General features: G+C 45.9%; 1 protein-coding gene across 14 annotated transcripts in view; it reads left to right on the forward strand.

The window, feature by feature from the left end:
• Positions 1 to 12991, forward strand: part of UNC80 (unc-80 homolog, NALCN channel complex subunit) — a 120201-nt gene that overhangs the window by 98663 nt on the left and 8547 nt on the right. For 10 of the 14 annotated variants that reach the window (XM_057412233.1, XM_057412234.1, XM_057412243.1 and 7 more), the window contains 8 exons: positions 1028 to 1153; positions 2979 to 3102; positions 3817 to 4023; positions 5507 to 5691; positions 6580 to 6745; positions 7561 to 7740; positions 9743 to 9881; positions 11920 to 11976. In XM_057412233.1, the coding sequence (XP_057268216.1) occupies positions 1028 to 1153; positions 2979 to 3102; positions 3817 to 4023; positions 5507 to 5691; positions 6580 to 6745; positions 7561 to 7740; positions 9743 to 9881; positions 11920 to 11976 (1184 nt within the window). Of the gene's footprint in view, positions 1 to 1027; positions 1154 to 2978; positions 3103 to 3816; positions 4024 to 5506; positions 5692 to 6579; positions 6746 to 7560; positions 7741 to 9742; positions 9882 to 11919; positions 11977 to 12991 lie in introns of those variants that run through there. The other 4 variants (XM_057412238.1, XM_057412245.1, XM_057412246.1 and 1 more) reach the window with 3 other exon arrangements.

Here is a 12991-nt window from a genome sequence, read left to right on the forward strand (position 1 = left end):
TTATGAGTATTTTGGCTTACGGTGTCAGAACTATGGCCACTGTTGGCTGTGGGAGCATGTCTGACTACATGCTGTATCATGTGTAGACTAGTTCATGAAGCCCAAAATAAGATCGGACAGGAAGGTGGGGAAATGTCTAAATGATAATCCATAGTGATATAAACAAAGGACTCTGCCTCTTTCCCTTCTAAATTGTCCTTTGGTTTTCTGGCATAAAACTAGTTACTGCCTTTTTCCCCAGGCTGAATTTGGGAATACAATAAAAGAGTGTATTCATCTCCACTAAGCTTAGGCGTCTGCCAGGGAATTCTCCCTGTTCCTATCATCTAGATGTTTCTAGTCATGGAGAGAAATAAGCATGTGCAGGCCTGTGATTTAATTCCTCCTGAGGGACACATCCAAAACCAGTTCAAATAATTCTCACCTATAAGTGCTATGTGCTTGTGCTGTTATTTCAAGTTGTTCCAGACAACCAGGTCACATGCAGGTGACTTTGTTTCAGACATCTAAGGTCAGGTAAGATGAATCAGAGTTCTAAAAACAGACTGTGAGAGGAATCTGAACATTGTACAAAACCCGGCTTGGGTCAGACTTAGGACATTATTTCTCAAATAGATCAGCAGGAGAAGGGAAAAAATGTCCAGTTTCAATGCAGACTTTTTGCTTTGATGACATATTTTTATTTGTTACAGTCGTTACATGACATATCCTCCAACTCTAACTGTTCCGCCAGTCCAGTGCTGGTCATTCAGGGCTGGTACTGGGTACATTTATAAATGTACCAGGTTACCTGTGCACTCCTCCCATCCGTGCTGGCTCCTTCTTCTCCCCCTCCCTTTCCCTGCTAGAACTCCGTCTCCTCACTGGCCCCAGCTCACTCAAGGACCACTGAGGGGGCTGGTTCTCCTAGATCCATCCCAACTCAGTGCTCAATGGAAGGCACCTCCATTTCACTGCCATTGGAGGATATGGCATGGATTAAACTGTAAGTAGTCAGCTGTGGTGATGTGCTCTGTTTGTATTGCAGGTGATGGGAGTGGTAGGACCCTCCAGTGTGGCTGACGGATTACCCCTTCTTCATCTCAGCCCTTATCTCTCGCCACCTCTGCCCTTCAGCACAGCTGTTGTCCGGCTTGTAGCATTGCAGATACAGGTGTGTCTGCCCTGGCCTGTGGCCAGGCCTGTTATAGTTTTTGGTTGAGACACCAACTCATCGGTGCTCTGTTTGCTTTCTGCAAAAGCTGGGCAAAATCTGTGGAACACACACCAAAAATGAAAGAGAAGCAGCATGTAAATTCTCCCTTCTTTAGGAAGGCTTGAACTGAGCTCAGAATTCACCTGTTGGGACCAAGTCCACAGCAAGCATCCATCAGCTTAACACTGTGATTGAAGTCCAGGGAGTTCAGCTGATTGATGCTGTTTAAGGCTCTGAAAGCACATTAGAATTCTCTGCAGGATCAAAGGAGTTAGCATAAGCCTCCTGCCACAAGGAGATGGGCCCTGGCTTAGGTCATGTCCATTCAACCCTACCTCTTTTCCATGGGACCATGTGTGCAATTGAGAGTGGAGTTTGTGCTCTTCTGCTCCTACCTGAGTCGGTCACACAGTGTGCCAGCTGAAAAAAGCAGGGCAAGTTGGCTTTTCAGCTGCTAACTCAATAGCATCCTTGTTGTCCAGAATTAAACCCAAAATCAAACATCCCAGACTTTTTAGAGATTTTCATCACTATTCCTTTCTCACAGCAGTGCAGTCTTTCTGCCTCTGTATCCCTTTCCCTCCCATTGGCATGAAATCAGACAGAATGGTGACCAAAGAAGAGACAAATTTCCTAATCTAGCTCCAACTTGCACTTTTTAATATGTATTGGCACATCCAGTTGAATACTTCAGCAGGTATTTCTGAGCAGCAGGGCAGCTTGGGAAGGAGATCTCATAGGGAGCAAAGCACAGTGCTGTCCCTCAGAGCATGAGGCACAAAAGGACATTTTGGTACCAGCCGACACAGAAAGAGGACAGTTTTCTTCCAGCTCTGAGGTAATGTTCTTTAATCAAAAGCAAAAAAAGGGCCACCTTCACCTTCTCTGAAATCTTTTCTCTTTTTTAAAACCACATGCCAAATTAATATATATATATTTAAGTATTGTGTGGTTTTACTTTTATTATCCTCTTCTCCCTGTTCCCTCACACAAGGGCTTTAAATGTAGCAAAAACAAAAACATGTCAGAAAAACACATGAGTAGTCATAATTCCTAACACTTCCAGCAGAAGCACTTCACACCCCATCAGAAAACATCTTCTGGAATTTCTCAACCCAGGTCTGCAAGGTTGAGGGGTTGCAAGGTTCACTTGCATTTCACAGCAAAGTCTGTAGTAACTGGGAAGTTGTAAATGAGCAGAGGTTCTAGTGACAGTCACTTGTACTACCTCCTCTCAAGAAGACGAAAGACCTTTCCATTTAGGCTTGACTATGTGTCAAGAAGTGCATTGTTTTATTTTTCAGTTCATTCTTTGTGATAGGCAGAATGACTGGGCAACACAAAGTGAGGCAGAACAAAAATGTCCATGTTAGGACAGCAGAATATTTAGATTATGCCATTTGTGCAATTTCGTCTGCTCCTCTGTTATATTCCCCATAATCTGAGTCAGATCCTGATGCCATTCACAGCAGTGCTGAGTTCAGGACTTGCACTAGGCTGACTCCTGTGGGATACATCTGATTTTGTTAAAGATACCTATGAGTTAGGAATCTGGGCTTTTTGCATCTTGGCTATGACAAGAGCAGGTGACACCTCTGTTACTCACTGTGAATTCCTTTTACTGCTGATTAAGTGGTCTCAGGGCTTCTGGTTCAATCAGGTCATCAATGCCAGTGTTGTTCTGTGTAAACAGGGTGCCCAGGGGACCGTCATTCCCTGCAGTAACTTGTGTTCGTGATCTGCTGATGAAATCATTTAATCCTTTCTTATTATTACTGCACAGGCTTTGAAAGAAGATTTCCCCCTAAGCCATGTCGTCTCCCCATTCACCAATCAGGAAAGAAGGGAAGGAATGCTTTTAAACCTACTGATTCCATTTGTGCTCACAGTAGGATCTGGAAGCAAAGGTCTGACTAATTTAACAAAAAGAATTTTTCTCCCCCTTTTCTGACAACCGATGTTTGCACTTTCCCTGCCCCCCATTGATTTTTCACTTTTATATTTGAATTTGGCTTGCTGTCGCTGGCAGTGTGTCAGCCCTTCGGGTCTGAGGCTGAAAAGAGCCCGTTGGGAGAAGCTGTTGTTGTTTCTTCTCTTTGTTTCAGCTGTGCCATGGTTCTTGAGTCAGATCTGACACAGATGTGCTCCTTTTGAAACTGGAGTGCAGGGCAAGACGAATCTGTTGTAGCAGAAGCCACAGAGGGGAGCAGAGGTCACAGAAATTGTGTGCCCCTGTGAACCACAGTCTGCCCAATCTGTCTGGCACAAGCCCTGCTCCTTGCTTTCTTCTATAGAGGGTGATCACTGGTAAATCCCTAAATGAAAGCAAAGAGTAAAGGAAGAGGGAAATGTCAAAAGGAGATGAGATCATGAGACCACTGAATGGGACATTCCTTTGTGCTGCATAGCTCTGTGTGTGTGTTTATGTTGATGCTACAATAAACTTTGCCTTTGCTTGCAGGAGGAGAAGCAGCATAACAAGGTGTGGGGGACAGTTTTGTCTTAGGGAACATTTGAGATTGCACCCCATTTTGGAACTGAACAGGGTCTGGATCTTTTGGGCATCTTTGATGGAACGTAGCCTGATCTTTCTCTCTCTTTCCCCTTCCAATGCATCTCAGACAGCCCCTGGCTGGAGCAGCCTGAGGTCCTGCTGCTGCTCCAGACTGTTATCAATATCCTCCTGCCACCTCGCATCATCAGCACTTCCCGCAGCAAGAATTTCATGCTGGAGAGCTCCCCTGCCCATTGCTCCACCCCAGGGGATGCAGGGAAGGACCTGCGGCGGGAAGGGCTCGCAGAGTCCACCAGCCAGGCTGCCTACCTGGGTGAGTGATGGCTTCTGCTGACCACTGAGAAGAGACAGAGATAAAATGGAGCATTCAAGACTGTAGACAGCACCAAAGAAAATCATCTCAGGCAGGAGCTAATTGAGCTCTTTAGAGCTGCTTTAGATCTTGTCCTGAACAAGGAGCCAGGCCAGATCATGAAGCCAGGAGTATCTGTGGAATGTTCAGCAACGTGAGCAGTGTCTGCACTGCAGCTGGAGGAGACTGCAGCACAGGTAGAAGTCACTCAGTTTTCATACTCCCAGAATCTAGCAGTGAAGGCACAGAAGGCAAGTCAGGCTGTCTGTCAGCCCCTAGTGCCACAGCTTCACTGGCCCTTGGCTCACTAGGGAGAAACATGATACAGCCTGCTGGTCCTGCACACTCATGGTCCTTACTGACTGGTCCTGCCTCTGTTCACTGTATGCTGCTGCAACGTAGTACTGTATTTTCTCACCTATGACTCACAGGTGAAGGGAAAGCAAAAATAATCAAACTGGAGATGCAGCAGCACTGCAGGTTGTTGGGGCTAGCTACGTGGGCAGAGTTTTGTCTCAGAGCTCTTTCCTTCAAAGGAGAAGAACTCTTCACAGCTTCTCTGTTTCTGATTATGTGAGGGCATTTATCCAAAGACCTCTATCTAGGTTTTTACTAGCCCATATCTGAGGAATGGGATAGCACTGACGAAAAAATGGCAGTTCACCACTGATTTAGCGCCCCCACCCCAACAAACGTGGATACAGATGTGTGATGGCTGAGATGTTTTGGGAATCCCATCAAGAAAGAAGGAGGAGTTAACCCTCCTCTAGTAATTTCCAGGCCTCCCTGTTTGTTGCAGACCAGGGGAGCATGGAAAGGGGGAGATTCTTTCCTCTCCTGTGAGCTAACTGTTGGTCACTGCCGACTTTAATACAGAGCACTGGTTTGAACTTCATTGCTGTTCGTCCCCATTTCTAATGCTGTGCTCTTGTGAATTATGGCCCTTGGCTTACTGGACCATATTTTCTGTTTAGATTACAGTTTTTCCATGACTCATGCAGCTGCACTGCTAGAAAGGTTCTTTTCATTACCCCATAAATAACCTGGAGGTTATTGTGCTCACAGGGTGACTCTTTGTGTGGATATACTTGGTCAAGATTCTTGAGGTTGTCTGATCAGCCAGGGCTGTTTCACTCCCTGAGCTGCTTTCAAAATACCTGGATTCCAGGGAGATAAAAGAACTCTGCAGGGAGGGATAAGAGAAGCTAGAGCAAAAAAATACAGAGGAACTTAGGTGTGAAGTAGGAAAATCTCTCTGGAAATAGGACTCTTGAGTCCTGATCCTGAGGCTTTCATTGTGGGTGTGCATGTGGATGTGCATGCATGCATGCATGCCTTTGTAGGTCTGTGCCCACTCTGTCCCTTCTATTCCTCCTTCAATGCTTGTAAGGGACACAGATAACATTTCTAACTGCCATTTGCTGGTGTGTGTGTTCCCCTGTAGCCCTGAAGGTGATCCTTGTTTGCTTTGAACGCCAACTGGACAGCCAGTGGTACTGGCTGAGCCTGCAAGTCAAAGAGATGGCGCTGCGGAAGGTGGGAGGGCTGGCCCTGTGGGATTTCCTGGACTTTATCGTACGAACACGGATCCCTATCTTTGTGCTCCTTCGGCCCTTCATCCAGTGCAAGGTAACAGTTGCTTTGGCTCCTGATAGATCACTCCCTGAAGGGAAGATATCCTTTATTCCCCCGCTGAGACCAGAAGAACAGCACTCCTGGAAGAACTGTGTGTTTGTGTAGGGAGTGACTTTTCAGAGTTAGTAAGTCTGAGAACCCTTTGAGACTACATCACAGGGCTTGTACCTCAACAGCATTAAAAAGTAGTCATACAGGAGCTCTGATTCATGGAATACTGCTAGTCTTAGTTCCCAGAATGGGAAACTGTAAGGCTTGACCAAGAGGGTTTGCAGGTGGAATTTGGCAAGCAGAGTCACTCAGAACACTCGGAAATAGTGTGGATACTCTGAACATAGGAGGGGGTTGGCATGGCTAGCAGAAAGCTTCCAGAAATCTTTCTCTGCACAGAGCTGGCCAATACAGCTGACAGCCAGGAGGGACCACTCTGCTTTCCATCTCTTGGATGAAGGTTCTGATAGGGCTTTTGTGGATGGACAGACAGCTGCTAGGCTGAGGCTGTCAGGGCTTAAGTTAATCACAGCTCCTCCCTGCTTACCAGGTAGACTAGCACATGGTACTCCACCTTACTTAGCTTACCATGGCTCACCGCTTGGACAGACTAAATCATCTGAGAGGAAGTAGCTGTCTCATGTCTGAGGGTAGAGCTTAGCATAAGGAAGCCCTCAACCCTGTGTACCAGTGTCAGCGAGGTTTTGATACCTGTTCAGTCAAATGCAAAGTTGTCCCTGAAAGAAAGGTGGAAACATCATAGCTGGAGTCAAAACCTCATGCTTACAAAAGAGCATGGTCTGCTGGATGCAGGCTCATGCTGGTCTGGAGACCAGTCCCAGGTTCCCGGACACCATTTCCCTGCAGTGCTAACGTGTCCCAACTTTGCAGCTGCTGGCCCAGCCGGCTGAGAACCATGAGGAGCTGACTGCCAGGCAGCACATCGCCGACCAGCTGGAGCGACGCTTCATCCCGCGCCCGCTCTGCAAGAGCTCCCTCATCGCCGAGTTCAATAACGAGCTGAAGATCCTCAAGGAAGCGGTGCACAGCGGCTCTGGTAAGGAGGACAGGGCAGAGCAATGGGCCATCAGCCCAATCTGGCCAGTGTGAGGAGGCAGACCTGCCTAGGAGGGGAATAGGGTAATCTACCCACACCCCAGCAGCCTGCCCCTGGATCAAGCCCTATGCCCAGCCCAGCTTTGCCACTGGACAGCCAACAAATCCAGGTTAGTTGTCAAATGCATCTTGTCATGCCTATTAATTGCACTAAGTCCAAGTCCTACTTCCGAGCAGCTGCCTCTCTCTGTGTATCCCTAGCCCACAATGCAGCAAGCCCCTACCTACATCTCTGTATATTCATAGCTGCCTGTGAAGAAACGTTTGTTTGTCAGCAGCAGATCTGTTTCCTCCTTTCTCCCCTTGGTCTCTTTTTGATTCCTCTCTACTGTGAAGTCTAGATCAGGGTCCCGGGGCAAATGGACGCTTACCTCCTGTAATTATCGCCCTTGTTGCCACGAGATGGCAGCCACTGCCTACACATGGCAAGAGATTTTACATGCTTTGTTCTTAAAACAAATTCAAAAGAAAATGCCTCAGCCTTGGTAAAAAAAAATTGCCTTGTTACTAAATGTTGAAGCTAATCTGGAAAACATGGTGCTAAGGTTAAGGGAGAAAACCAGACTGCGTAAGAAAAACAGAGATTTTGGAGAGATGAGGTGAGCCAGGGCAGCTGTGTCTGTTTTATCACATCTGCCAACCCCTGTCCCACCAGTCCAGGCAGAATCCAGTGCCCGCTGTGACAGGAATGCTTGGCTGGCTATTGGTTTCCAGAACCATCACTGACTTGGATTTGGTTTTCCCACTCTTACGCAGCGTACCAAGGGAAGACATCTGTCAGCACTGTGGGCACCTCCACCTCTGCGTACCGCCTGAGCCTGGCCACCATGTCCCGCTCCAACACGGGCACTGGCACAGTGTGGGAGCAGGACAGCGAGCCTTCCCAGCAGGCCTCACAGGACACACTGAGCCGCACGGATGAGGAGGATGAAGAAAGTATGTGGCTATTGATTCAAGCTAAACCCCCAGCATTGAACCATAGAATGGTTTGGGTTAGAAGGGACCTTAAGCATCATCTAGTTCCAACCCCCATTGAAGGTGCTTTCTTGATGCCCCAGAGGATGGCTGGGAGGGAAAGACAGTTGTACCACTGTGAACAAATGGCCCACAGGGGCATGAGGCTAAGAAACTAGTGTGGTTGCTACAGAGTTCCTGGTGTTAAAGCTTGGGTCGTTACATACGTCCTTGTTCCCTCCTGATCCGTGGGTAGGGAAAAGGGAAGGGCACAGGCAGATTTTAGTATATGGGACCTGGGCTGACGGGCAGTCCTTACGTTGCTGACACAAGGCATTTGGCAATCAGTCCTCTCTTTGACCTTCATCATGACAGTAGACAGAGGCTGTGGCTGCTCCGTTGTTAGGATTCTGTTCCTGCAGGATGTGAGTACTTCCTGCTCATCACTTCTGTCCAGACCCTCTGATGTGGAATATGTTGTCCTTGTGCTGCATAGCATCCAGCTGTGGCTTTCTGCAGAGAGGAGTGTCTGTATGCTCCTATCACTTGATTAACAAAGAGGAAATTAAGTCTTAAACCTACTGACAACAAAAGCTTGATCTCCCTTTCAGGCAGCTGGCAGCTCCTGGAGTTGGCAGGCTTTCTGGTGCAGTTTTAGAAGGAATGGGATGGTGAATCTTTTGGAAACTAATTTGCAATGACCTGAATGTTGCTTTGTCATTTCAGCTGAGTTTCATTATATTCTTGGAATTTTGCCTTCTCTCTGCTTCTGAGCTGTCCATCACTGAAAGCCAGGGTAGAAAACTGCTCTTATGTCACCAGGCTTGGGCTTCCCCCTCCTTCTTTAGCAGAGATACTGCCTTCTGGTGCTGCAGCGGTTGGTTGCCTCTATGTCTGGAACACAGGCGCTTCACTTCTGTATTTGAGGACTGCTGACTATTCCCCAAAGACATTAAACAAAAGGAGTGAAAATGGGTGGCACAAAAGAAAGGCCTGTGCAGTTACAGCAGAATTGCCTTTTGGGAAAGCCTGAAACTTTTCAGGCTCAGCCCAACCTTATTTTAGCTGGGTTCATCACTAAGCATTGTACAATCCACCCAGCATTGTACTGCTGATACAATGCTCACGTACTCACTGTAGCAAACTCTGGTTTGAGCCTCAGATCATTATGAGACACTGTGTGGAACAGTGATTGCTATCTTCCTATGTGCTTGCTGCAGTATTACCTCAGCCCTGCCTTGGCTTAATGCTGTCATATTTCAGAATATCAAAATTGAAAAAGGTCAAAAAGAAAAGAGAAAATTACACAAAACTTTCCCTTTATTTCATCTTTTTATTTGCAATTAGAAGTTGTTGTGGCAAGAAACACAACAGTCATTTCTTTCCAGGTGCTTTATACAATCTGAAACAGCACTGAAAATTTCAAGCAGTCCTGATCACAACCCAGCTGGCTCTATAGCTCAGTTATAGTATGATGTAATTGAGTCTATTTATGTAATTTTTGGGTGACATTTCAAAGTGCATGTCCCACAGGGTGTTACAGGGTGTCAGTTCTTCATTTTGCTGTTACATAGTTTCTCTTTTGTAGCAGTGCTTTGCTATATCATAGCAGCAGTTCATTTCACACCGGCAAAATGTCCAGTTACAGCTTTTATGCCATAAAGCACTGTATATTAACAATTTATTAATCACAGGAATTAAGCCCTAGTGGAAGCTGAATTCCTCAAACACATTTTCCTGAGAGCCATATAAGCTGAAATCATACATAAATCCCTGCCCAATGTGTGCTGGGTTCATCATCATGTGTCTTTCTGAACGGTGGCTGTAAATCTAATGGAAGTGTTCAAATTTGCAGGCTTTGGGTGTTGGTAAGTAAATGCTGGGTACACCTTTGGCATCCTGGTATCACTTGACAACTGTAAACATGTAGGTGGGGGTTAGGATGGTTGTTTCCTCTCCTTTCCTGCTTTTTCTCTCTTTCTAGATGACTCCTTGAGCATGCCCAGTGTGGTAAGTGAACAAGAAGCATACCTTATGGGTGCCATTGGGAGGAGGCGGTTCTCCAGCCATCTCTCCAGCGTGTCTGCACCTCAGGCTGAGGTGGGCATGTTACCCAGCCAAAGGTAACAGCATGAGCTTTTCACCTTTCCCATTACATTCACAAGAGCAGAAATGGAGCAGGTATATTATGTGCACATCAGGGATGTGGGATGGCAGAATCAGTGCCAGCACAGTGATGCTAAATTTATTCATCCTGCAGTAGTGTTGGACTAAGGGTGCAGGGTCAGAAATAATGACTTTCCAGGATGAGCTGTGTTGTGTAAGGTCCATAAGAACAAGCTGTCATCCATAGAAACCTTCCTTCTGAACAGTTCCAGAAACCCTCAGCACTGCTGTTTTCCTCTGCCACTGCTGTGGATAGCAGAAAGACAAGACATGATTTGGGGGGTTATGTATTGATCTATGGGACAGTACACAACTTCTGTAGCGAGTGGGGGGGAGTCCTGAGAAGCTGGGAAGTGGAGCAGAAACATCCTGTTTGATTTACTTTGTTTTCTTCCATGGAGAAAAGTCTTTCCTAGAAATGTACCTAGCTTGTCACAAAAACCGAATGTTGAACTCAAAGATGGGATTAAATACTGTTTTAAGCCAGAAATGTACTTGTTGATAGAAATAGCTTTGAATGCCTTATTCCTGGTTAACATGGAGTGGTGAGAAAGAGGCTAGAATTTGGGAAATCTTTAAAAGATGCAAAGAGAAGTTTTGCATTTAAATGTGATTCCCCTTTTCCTTCCCCCCCAAGTAAGCAATGCTTATTGCTTTACTTGTCTGCAGCATAGTTATCCAAGGATATCTGACAGTGGACAGACGAATTTACGTTATTTCCTTTGAACCTTTAAAGAATAAATTCTACGTTATCTCTTGACCAGCCTTGGAAAATCAAACATTGCTCCCTCCCCAGTTTTGCTTGGAATAAAAGAAATAACCTTGATAGATGAAGGAATAGTAACAGCTGTGGTACATAGCAGCAGAGATAGGAGAAGTGATTTACAGCAGAGAAGTTGCACAGATTTTATCTGGGAGTTTTCACAAAAGGGCTTACAGGAACTCATTTGACTTTTGAACTCAATTACTTCAGTCCCTTTGTTTCTTGAAAAATTAACATGCAAGGCTGCATTTTCCTGAATCTTTCACTACCATCTTCAATGCAAAAACTTCCCAAGAGTCACAGCTGACTGACAGCAGTGTTTGCTTTGTGCAATCCCGCGTCATGGTGATGCTGAGGAAAGAAATACTGTAATTACAACAGAGCTTTGCTCTCTGCTTTTTAAGTGCATGGTATGCCAGGACAATTGTTTTTCGTCTTCGTAGGGAAACTACAAGCTCAGTAGGCATAATCAAAGTCCACAGCATCATGCCCTTTTTAGTTATGGATGCTCTCTGAGCTTTCAGCCTGCCTCACAGATGTCAACTAATTAATGTTAAGTAATATTATTACTGCTTTCCTGCTGGTAACCCAGCAGACTGCTTCCTTTCTTTCATGTTTTCCCTATGGACTGAGAAGGCTGTTTCTGCCCGAATGGCTGAGGTGTAGGAAAGCAAAGTGATTGTGTACTGGTTTGTCGGGATCCACACCAGCTGTTTACTTACAGTTTCATTGCACTACGAGACCTTGTTTTCCAGATGTTTATCCTTAGAGTTGTACTAGGAGAGTGGTCTATAGCTCATGGGAGGTAGTTCAGCCCTCCCTCAGGAAGAAGTGGCTCATGGGGCAGGGGGAAGAAAAAACCTTTCTATGAAGCTGCAAGTAAATAGAACCGAAATAAATGAGAATGCTGCAGGAAAATGGCTTTGAAAATAGTTCCCTGCCCTTGTTTCCTGTGGAAACCCATCCTACCAAACTTCTCTGCTCCCCAGTTCTCAGCGGAGATGTAGAAGTCTCCAGGCAGTGTAAACCCCCTCTCAAGACTGCTCCTGTTACCAGATGTTCTCTCAGCTCCTCTGAGTCATAGGTGTGCTGTTGAGCGTGCGATACCAGTTAATGTTACCGTCCTTTTTTGACTTTATTCCATTGCTGTATTTTTCCCTTGAAAACAGACAGTCGCATGCTTTTTTGCATTTTCTTTTCCTAAATTCTTAATCTCCCTGCCCCTCCTGCAGTGAACCTAATGTCCTCGATGACTCCCCGAGCCTGGCCACTGAGGGCAGCCTCTCTAGGTACAGTGTTAACACTACCTGTCTGTCAGTGTGTGTGCTGGGAAACAAGCCGTTTCCAATCTCTGTCTCTTCCCCTCACCTTTTGTTGCTCTCTCCATCTCTGTCTCTTGTGGCTCATTGATATTCAGGCCTGCAAGTCAAAGGTGTAGCAACCCACCTTCAGTTTTCAGTTTTGATTGCCAGTAACTTTGAGGAGGCTAAGGGGTAGTAGAAGGGAAAAGAAAAAGCTGTAGCAAGTGAAGCAGTGGTCTGGCTGGCTAGCCTCAGGGTTTTCCCATTCTTTAGCAATTCCTTGAAAGGCATGAGAAAGATTATCCTCAAGGCATTAGCTGTAGCCTGTTATAGGCATTAGTCTGGAAGCTTATATAAAACAGAGGCATCTGTTTTTCCATTCATCTCACAATGCTGTCACCACAAAAGACTTAATATCAAGCTGTGTTCTTTAACGTCCGCTAATAAAATTAATTATGGTAAGTCCTGTGGAATACAGTTCTCTGTGGATGCTTTACAGTAATACTTGTTAGTTTTACAGTGTTTCCAATTCTCAAATGACACCTTAGAAAGCTTGGAGGTGAACACCATTAATACATATTTAAAATTGCTCTGTCAGGACTGGAGTTCAAGTCTAGCTGCTCCCCATGGCTCATGGACAGGGGAGTTTGTATGCAAACACTGGTAAGGCTGTGCCTTGTCAAAGGGGCCAGGAGTGAGCTTAGAAGGGATGTCTGCACCTTTAACAGCCAGCTCAGTGATGATAATCCCCCTTACTGCCCTGCTGCTGGGCTTGCACCTCACAACCCATCCTCAGGAGGTCAGAGAGCTGTCATTAGTCCCAAGAGCATCTCTGTTTCCTTCCAGAAGAACATGGCCCTTACACTGGCAACTAGGAGGGTAACAAACTATTTCCTTACTTCACCACACCAGCTGAAGAGGTGAATATGTTGAAGGGCATTTGTGTGAATGGTTTCTATTCTGTTAGCTTGGGTTTAGCTATCAGTAGTGACCTTCTGGGGTG

This window comes from Pezoporus wallicus, unplaced genomic scaffold (assembly GCF_028554395.1).
Source record: "Pezoporus wallicus isolate ANWC-B61680 ecotype Strahan unplaced genomic scaffold, APGP_CSIRO_Pwel_v1 contig_6566, whole genome shotgun sequence".
Taxonomy (NCBI): Eukaryota; Metazoa; Chordata; class Aves; order Psittaciformes; family Psittacidae; genus Pezoporus; species Pezoporus wallicus.